The following is a 9,453-nucleotide window of genomic DNA, read 5'->3' as shown; positions in this document are numbered from 1 at the left end:
GGTCTTCAGTCAAGAGCGAAAGGTGTGACGTCACGCTGATCGCGGCCTTTTTCGTTCTGATCACGTGCGAATGAGCCGGAGTTCCCACTCAGTGCTGTCCAATGAGGAATTCGAGGGGGGAAGCCGCGACTGGTAGATGATCTAGAAATTTATTAAATGGGACCCGGTGAATCCTGGCTTAAATTTACAAACAGCAGCTTCTATACTTACTATATTATTTTAATCAACTGCTTGGGTTACACATTACATGGCAGCCCGGACAGGACTCATTTGAGCTCTGTTACGTGTTACAACTGGGACCAGACAGTCACAGATTTGGTCCAATATGGTATGAATTTTATAAAATTTACTCAGTGCCTACATTGTCAGCTGTTTTTGCCAGTGTTGTAGATAAGATGGATGATACACCACCAACCCGGCCTGACAATTTCCCAATATCATACCAAAACATCACCAGACATCACATAGTCACACTGGTACAGGATGTGCTTGATATCAGGATCAAATTACAGCTGATTGCAAAATCGTAGGCCATGTCAATTTTTTGTCACATCTCGGCTAGTCACGGCATGACGACTTTTAGCTCCACCCCATGGCTACCATAACCCTCGACTCCCTCCTTCCCTATGTCTAACTACCACTACATCCACCCCGAGCGCAAACGCGTTATACCAACCATCAAGCAAACTGTCCCTAGCAACACCCGGGTTGCCGGCCTCGTTGCAATGGGTACTCGTACGATTCGCCGGGCTGTGCGAAACGAGCATCTGTATGGAGACGTTGTAGCACCTCCGAGAGGCCAAGTAGGGCGGCCACGAGCGGCCACGAGCTTGGATGAGTTTGTGAGTCTGTTCTAGACAGTTCTCGCAATACACTGACCTTTGCACAGTATTTGGAATGTCTTATTGAACATAAAGCCGACTCGATGCTCTCAGAGCTGCGCGATGGCTTGTGGGAGGGTATGGGCATTGATCTGGATGAGTCCACAATCAGTCGAATGCTTCACCGACGGGGCTTCACTTTCAAATCGGTACGAGCATATTTTTTTCATTATTTTACACTCTCAAACTTAGCTAGATCTCACGAACTGCAAGGGAACGGAACGAGGACAAGCGTACCGAGTATCAGGCCCTCATCGGCGACCTCTACCCAGCAAATACACTGGTGTTTCTTGACGAATCTCATTGTGATCGCCGAACCACACAGAGGAAGGGAGGTTGGGCACCAACGGGACAGAGGGCTCGACGTCGAGATTTTTTCATTCGGGGCAGCAAGTGAGTTCATCTTTCGTTTCCTGAACGTTCATAGCTCTTACATGATATAGATACTCGGTTTTGCCTGCAATCTCGCTCGACGGTGTCCTTCACCTCGATATCATCACTCGTTCGTGGACGGCCATCGAATTCGAGCAATACATCCGCGGCCTATTGGACCAAATGAACCCTTACCCACAGCCGAACTCGGTCCTGGTCATGGACAACGCCAGCAGCCACCATGCTGACAACCTCCGTGATATCGTTGAAGCTCGGTGAGTCTTCTCCAGACTGCAGAGGCCTACAGTGTATCCTTATGTCTCTTCCCAGTGGAATGCGACTTGTCTACCTCCCACCCTACTCTCCCGACCTCAATCCTATCGAAGAAGGCTTCTCTGCGATGAAGGCATGGCTACGACGAAAACAGAGACTATGCTCTCTTGAGTTGACCGGTGATGGCGATGTCGATCCATTTGGGGTTCTTTGGGAGGCTGTTTTCGAGGCGATGACTCCCGAAAACATCTATGGTTGGTATATTGATTGTGGCTACGTTGTTTGAATGAAGAAATACGAGTCAATGTTGTTGTACAGTAGGGATATGTACGGTAAAAATACAGTCATTTACAGTAGTTATGTGGTTGTTATTGTATGATACTTTCAAACTTCAAATGGAGTGACTTAGACCTGGTTCTCCTTCCCTTCGATTCGGCTCTTCTTGGCCTTCCGGAGTGCTCGCTCTGCACCGCGAATCAAATCCTTGACAACACCGCGGTCGATGCCCATGTCCATCAGCTCCGTCCGCGTGAAGTCGAGTAACTGGTGACAGTAGTAGACCTTCTCCGTTTGAAGCTTTGCTTGGTATTGCATAAAGTTGTTCTCCGGCATCTGGGCTTGAAGGTCTCGGAGAAGGTCGGAGATGGAAACGATGGCACTGTCATCTTCGTCGTCGTCTTCTTCCGGGCGAGCACGCTTTACAGCAGATTTGGTGTGATTGGTAAACGACGGGCCGAGGGGACCATCAGCAAGATGGATGTGGATATCAGGTTTGACCTCGACGTTTGTGGTAGCACCCGGGCGTGAGCTTCGTTGCTGGCGGCGGTCCTTCTGATCGAGGAGCGCATCAAACTTAATGCTGTTTGGTGGGACGCTACAGTCACGAGGGACTGAAGGGTTGTTCTTCTGTGGACAACATGAGTTGACTCTCTGTGATGGTGGAGACTACGCACCATGAGCCGCGCCCAGAGCGTGATCATCTCCCAATTTGCAGCCACATGTGGTCCAATCTTGTCGCCATTCGGCCCACGGCGGCGGTAGCAATAGTCGTGGGGACAGTCCTTGTCGCTACAAATCAGATTCTCCTTCACTATTGACATCTCTTCACGATAAGCAAGTTCCGTCTCCTTTGGCTCCTTCTTCTCTTTATCCTCCTGAGCTAAATGAGTTGTGAAAAGGAATCTGCAAGAAAATGAACCTTTGGAGGAGGAGGTCGGTTGTCAACAATCTTCAAAAAGACAGGATTGACACGTCGGGACGAGTCAATCATCTCCATGAGAGTTCCCATCGCCATCTTGGCATCCTCCACTGTCGAGAAACGTTGCCCCGAACCGTTTTACCATCTCTGGTTGTCTTCCAGCACATATTTCCATCATCTGGGATACCCATAAGGGCACGAACACGAGAAAGGAAATCGGCAGGCTCGATGGTGCGATTGAAGGTGTGGGGCACGTCCATTCCGGCACTCCCATTGACTCCAGGTGTCGGAATGATAGTCTTGAAGGTTTTAGATCGAGCAGCTATTATTGTATATCCTCAGCAAATGAAAGATACATGTTGGCGGGGAACGCACCTTGTCCGCCACCTGCTGTTGGGGTCACATTTGGAGCTCTGCCCACCCCACTAGCTTGGGAAGGATGCTCAAAAGTCCCATTGTTGAGGGCCTGGTTCATGTGTGCCATCGCAATGTCTTGCTGGGTCAACAGCGGCATCTCGTTCGTCATTCCAAGCAGGTACTGAGCGGTCGCAAATGGCTGTCGTTGGTTTTGATGATGGCCAGCTGCGAAGGGCAGTTGCTGGTGTAGCTGGCGTGGTTGTTGTCGTGGATCTTCATGCGGGTAAAATGGTTGCATTGTGGTAAGAAAACAAGAGGTGGTAAGCACACATGAGCGCGTTGTGGAGCATAAGTAGCTGTTTGGGTGACATCATAGGCCCGGGCTTGGACGGCATTGCATCATATACGCCATCGCTCCAACGAGTAGATAATTTTGGGTGGCCTACGATTTTGCAATCAGCTGTAGATGCTCTGATTTCCTGACATTGAGTTGACAACATACATCTCATGGACATCTGGGCACCTGTGTGTCCCAGTCCCCACTGTAAGTTATCGGGTCTATTGCACCACATGGGACCTGATAAACTCACAGGGTTTTGATTGTTTACCATAATAATGAATAATTCCTGGATATAAGTAGGGTGCTGTGAGTAACTGTGGTTTTGAAACGGTTTTGAAACCGGTTTTGAAACACATGTTAGTTTTGAATGCCGGGGCCGGCCGACCCGGTTTCGAAACCGACACGTGATTCTCCGGCAAGCCCGGGCCTGCTTGATGCCCCAAGAATATCACATGCACTCACCTGCTTCAGTGGAGCCATCTCTGCCACCAGCTGGCCTTGGCCCATGGTACGCTTCTCGGGGTTATGATACCCGGGCCTGTCCCCGGCTGCCGAGTGTCAGCGGACCCCCTGGGCTGGCCGGTTTTGAAACTGTTTCGAAACCGGTGTGAGTAATGCATTTTGCATTACTTACAGCACCCTAGATATAAGGATGAATAATGTTGAGTTCCAGCACTTGTTTTCTGCCTAAGTCCAGTCCAGTATGAGTAATAATAAATAAATTGAGGGGTATAAGACCCGAGCTTCGAAGTTAACACTGGTATGTGACGTCACAAAGGGTTAGTTAGTAGTTATAACAACAGGCGCCCCAGTAGGAGGAACGCACATGTGGGAAGCATGTGACCGAGAACTACGCATCACGCTATCGCCGAGCCCAACTTGACACAAGGGGATTAGGGAAGAGTGCTAGGAGGTTAGGAGTAGTGTCTGGCCAAGGGATGTATGATTGTCCCCAGGAGAGGCCAGGGTGTCCGATCACCCCTTTCACAGGCCCACATATATAACGCGCAATCATGTACTATGTACTCTATCACTTAGATTGTCTAAAGTACCGCTTCTGTTTGTGAAAGGAGGAATTGCCAACTCATTGGGCCCGAAATGACCCAATTTAAACCTTCAACCACTGACAACAACTAGGGACCAAGTTAACGGGCCCTTTCGGTTCAAATCTACCCCGCTCACTCTGCTTGCGGGCTGAGGATTCATCTGTTCTGTTCCAGGTGCGTGTTCATAAGAGAAGCCTTGCACGGCCTGATCCGAAGCCTGACATAATTGCACTTGATCTTCTGGATGCTATCATCTACAGTAATCGCAAGGACACATGAACTGCACTCTGTATGCTTTTGGCTTGTCTGGCTCATGTATCAAGACTAGTCAACATCAAAATGCAATTCAGATAGAAAGAGTCCCAGTTCTCCCAGATTACACAGCTCACAGCCTCGTTTCTATGATATTACTAGAAACACCTGCTCTGCTTTAATCCCTACCGGCTCACATGCGAAAAACTAGTGTACTTTGGCACTGCACAGGGCTCCATTAAACTGTGTGGTGACATTTATTGATGATACCTTTGTAAGGGCAACCTCGCGAGGCTCGAAATCAGAGTCCTGAGCAGAGGGGGAATCCTTAGTGAACTACTACAACAGGAAGGGACGCACGCTACAGACTCACCTGAGCAGAGGGGGAATCCTTAGAGAACAAGCCAAGGAGCCCTCTGCCCAGGTGCACTACTATATACTAGTGACCAGAGTAATGATAGAGTGACTGCGTAGCGACGGATGACGGGTTGGAGAAGTCAGGTGTCGCTAATGGACCCTAGGTGAGTGTCGAGTAGCCCTCAAAGCTCCGGAGAGGCAGGTTTGGGACCGTGATGCCAAGGGAGGGGCCCAGGCATCCCTAGAAGGCCTAAGAAGGGCTTCGGGAGGTCCAGGCTGCCTCTGGGCGTCTCTGCTTGTGACCGTGACGTGACAACCAGAATCGGAATCGGAATCGGAATCGGAACCGACTCCGGGTGTGTGACCGTGACATGACGGCCGGAAACGGAGAGGGAAGGTGTGGAGCGGAAAGGGAAGGAGTCTGGTCTAGCCCAAGGGCCGGGGAGTATCGAAGAGGACCAATGGGAATGGCAGCCAGCCATGACCACTGGAGGGTAGCGACAGGGGGTCACTCGGAGACGTCTCCGGACGTCTCCAGAGAGGTGGAGGTGTGAGGGCGTGCAGCCTGGGGCGCTGCAGTGGGCACGAGCCTTAACGGCAGTAGGCCTCACCCAGGGGAAGACCCGACGACGGGGGCCGTGGTGGCGGAGTGGAGAGCGGAGCCATGGCAAAGCTCAGCCATCCGAACGTAAGCCCGAACGCTGCTATAGGTTGGGGACACCCAAGAGGTCCAGCGGATAGAGATCGTAGGGAGACCTTGATAAGTGACAGCCCAGAGAGGCTAGAAGGCCATAGAGGTCTCAGAGGGAAGTGGTGCGTCCACATCCAGAGAGGTCTCCGATGGCATTAGTGATCCCTGATGGTGATTCCGGAGGGACTTCCGGAGGGGAGTGGCCAGGGGCCGAAAGGGAGGTTCCCTGGCATTTAGATTCTCCCCTGCTGGGACTCTTGTTAGAGCCTCCCTCTGAACTTCTAACCCTGTAAGTTTAGCACATGACATGTAAGACTGGCCAAAGCTACAGTTTAAATAGTACAGTAACAAACTCTACTGTATCCTGCTCACCATCTAGTAAACTAATGAGTAAATAGGTGAGATCCTGAATTCCACCTGATTCACATAAATCAACTCCTGATATATAATTTGTGAAATATTGTCTTGGGTCCACACAATGATCAGGACGTGTGGAAGCCTGAGGGCAGTTAAACAGGACAACATGACTGAATAGGAGTGAAGGACGAATAACAACCTCAACCTAAAGCCTGACAACCAGACATCTGGACGGCACTGTATACTGCGATAATCTTATTAGAGGATTTATCTCCAAGCATGGGGCAGTCGTCCTGATAGTCACGGCTGTCATTCTGTTCAAACATCTGAAATTTAAATCACAAGTCAAGGAAAATGCCCTGTCAAATCTAGCTATGTGGTAAATATTATTCAAGTTATCCGGAACAGGCCAGGCGGCAAGCAAAAGATTGAGTGAGTGGTGCCCAAGAATCACGACTAGGTCTGAAACGCGGCTATATTTTGAATAGCTATTCTCGGTACTAGCTGTTATGACGTAGTGCACAGTTTGTTACATTTTGGTCGTTCGTCAGTAAGCAATTCAAGTGGAAATCTCTTTCCCCTTCGTGTTAAACATCCCACACGCCCCCGTCGCCGCCGCCCAATAGCTCGGGATCACCAGGGTCACGTCCTGGACATACCACCCCTCCACATCAACGTCGTCATCCCCCGCCGGCCCAGCCGCGTCCACACGCACCCACGTCCCCCACACCCCGAGCCCGACATGCTGCGCGAGGACGGCCGCACACGCGGGCAGCACGCGCAGGGTAATGTCGTCCGTGTAGCTGTCATGTGGGCCAGACGGCCGCAGGACGGTCGGGCCGTTGTCCTGCTCTCCCGGAACGCTCGGCTTCCAGTCGGGCCACGGCGCGAGCACGACCTTCGCAAGCGGCCCGTCCGTGCCGACGCTGGCGATGCGCCGCATGGCCCGCTCGACGAGGCCCGGGGTGTACCGCTCCTTGACGGCGGCAGCACGCGTGTCGTTGCCCAGGATCGAAGCCAGAGTCGGGATCGGCTTGGGCTCTTCGGCGGTAGTACTTGCAGGTTCGCCCCAGCCAGCGGTATTCTCTGTCGTCTCAGGGTCACCCCACCCACCACTGCCGCCCCACCCGTTCGCGTCCTCGTTATTTTGTTCGCCACCGCTGTCGCCACCCATGAGCTCATCGCTGTCCACAGTCTGCCCAACCAACGTCGTGCCATTTTCGAGCTCGATATTCTCCGTTTCACCGTCGATTTTGGCCCGTTTCGCTGGCCGTTCGTCCATTTCGAACTTGATTTCATATGCCTTTCCCCACGCCCCCTCGCACGCAACACGCCACGCGTCCGGAAGCACGTTAGAAACCGCAAGCGTGCCCGGGAGGTCAACGCTCGCGGTCTGAACAATGAGCATAGCGTTGTCGAAGTCCGATTTGGCGATCACGCCCGTGCGGTGGAGGAAAGTAAGGAAGAAGCGCATTACGTGCGGCGCGGCGATGAGCTTGCGCTGCTCCCTGCGACCTATTAGGTCTTAGATCGCCGTGAGAACTGCAAACACGCACCAACAAAGGCCCTTGTCGATCAGGTGCGACGACAGGAAGACCTGCGTTGCATATGCGGGGTCGTCGAGGAATGCCTGGGCCTTGCGGAAACGCGGTGCGGGCTCGCCATCTCCCTGCTCCGACCTGGTTTCTGCGCTGATCTCAAGTTGGCTCTCCTCCGCAGTCGTCCCAACCGGAGCACCAAGGTCAAAGTCCCCGTCGTCGCCAAAACCGTCGTCATCGTCATCCATCGCGCCATCGCCGCCCTCCGAGCCATGCCCCAGCTTCATGTTCGACAGGCCTTTGTCGGCGCCAACGAAGTACTTGAGCTGCGGATAATCGATGAGACCAAATATATATCAATACACACGCCACTCACCGCATTGACGATGTCCCAGACGTACTTGTGTGAGCTGGCGGTCAATTGCGGAATACCATAGTACCTGTCTTGAGTTCAGAAAATGACCCCACAACGAATTAAGACTCACTGCTCGAAATCGTCGTACGCCATATGCAGCCGGCTAATCGGATCGATCGCGCTACAACTGCGTTAGCCCCCTCCCCCATCCAACAGGGAAAGCACACCTGTCGTATGGCACGCGGAACCGCTCGTGTGCGGCATACCCCGCCCACACCGTCCACCAGTCGCCCGCAGCAGCGACGACCGCCTGCGTCTTCTTTTTCTTTTTCTTCTTCTTGCTGACCGCAACTCCTCCCTCAACAGCGGTGGTGTCTTTCGTGCGAGCGGGAAGTACTACCGTGACGATCCCGCGCCCGTCGCGCGGCGCACCGTCCACCCACTCCCCAAACACCTGAATACCGCACTCGACGAAATCCGCGAATGGCACGATACTGACGCCGGGCGGTGGCGGCGGGAACGGCGGGAAACGCCATTTTGCGGCAGGGTCTGCGTCTGGCACGGGACTGGGGACCACCGTCGTCATGGTCTTCAGTCAAGAGCGAAAGGTGTGACGTCACGCTGATCGCGGCCTTTTTCGTTCTGATCACGTGCGAATGAGCCGGAGTTCCCACTCAGTGCTGTCCAATGAGGAATTCGAGGGGGGGAAGCCGCGACTGGTAGATGATCTAGAAATTTATTAAATGGGACCCGGTGAATCCTGGCTTAAATTTACAAACAGCAGCTTCTATACTTACTATATTATTTTAATCAACTGCTTGGGTTACACATTACATGGCAGCCCGGACAGGACTCATTTGAGCTCTGTTACGTGTTACAACTGGGACCAGACAGTCACAGATTTGGTCCAATATGGTATGAATTTTATAAAATTTACTCAGTGCCTACATTGTCAGCTGTTTTTGCCAGTGTTGTAGATAAGATGGATGATACACCACCAACCCGGCCTGACAATTTCCCAATATCATACCAAAACATCACCAGACATCACATAGTCACACTGGTACAGGATGTGCTTGATATCAGGATCAAATTACAGCTGATTGCAAAATCGTAGGCCATGTCAATTTTTTGTCACATCTCGGCTAGTCACGGCATGACGACTTTTAGCTCCACCCCATGGCTACCATAACCCTCGACTCCCTCCTTCCCTATGTCTAACTACCACTACATCCACCCCGAGCGCAAACGCGTTATACCAACCATCAAGCAAACTGTCCCTAGCAACACCCGGGTTGCCGGCCTCGTGCAATGGGTACTCATGACGATTCGCCGGGCTGTGCGAAACGAGCATCTGTATGGAGACGTTGTAGCACCTCCGAGAGGCCAAGTAGGGGCGGCCACGAGCGGCCACGAGCTTGGATGAGTTTGTGAGT

General features: G+C 52.2%; 1 protein-coding gene across 1 annotated transcript; it reads right to left on the bottom strand.

Moving 5' to 3' along the window:
• Nucleotides 1-6,683: 6,683 nt before the first annotated feature.
• On the bottom strand, nt 6,684-8,603 carry MIND_01281200 (uncharacterized protein; the record flags this gene model as incomplete). The annotated part of the gene is made up of 5 exons (XM_037369283.1): nt 6,684-7,632; nt 7,681-7,988; nt 8,039-8,102; nt 8,148-8,198; nt 8,245-8,603. The coding sequence occupies 5 exons, from the start codon at nt 8,601-8,603 to the stop codon at nt 6,684-6,686; spliced, it is 1,731 nt and encodes a 576-aa protein (XP_037214489.1).
• Between the last annotated feature and the right edge of the window lie 850 nt (nt 8,604-9,453).

Source organism: Mycena indigotica (genome assembly GCF_014461135.1).
Source record: "Mycena indigotica strain 171206Taipei chromosome Unknown Mind.scaff0013, whole genome shotgun sequence".
NCBI lineage: Eukaryota > Fungi > Basidiomycota > Agaricomycetes > Agaricales > Mycenaceae > Mycena > Mycena indigotica.
This window is presented reverse-complemented; position numbering and strand designations above follow the sequence as displayed.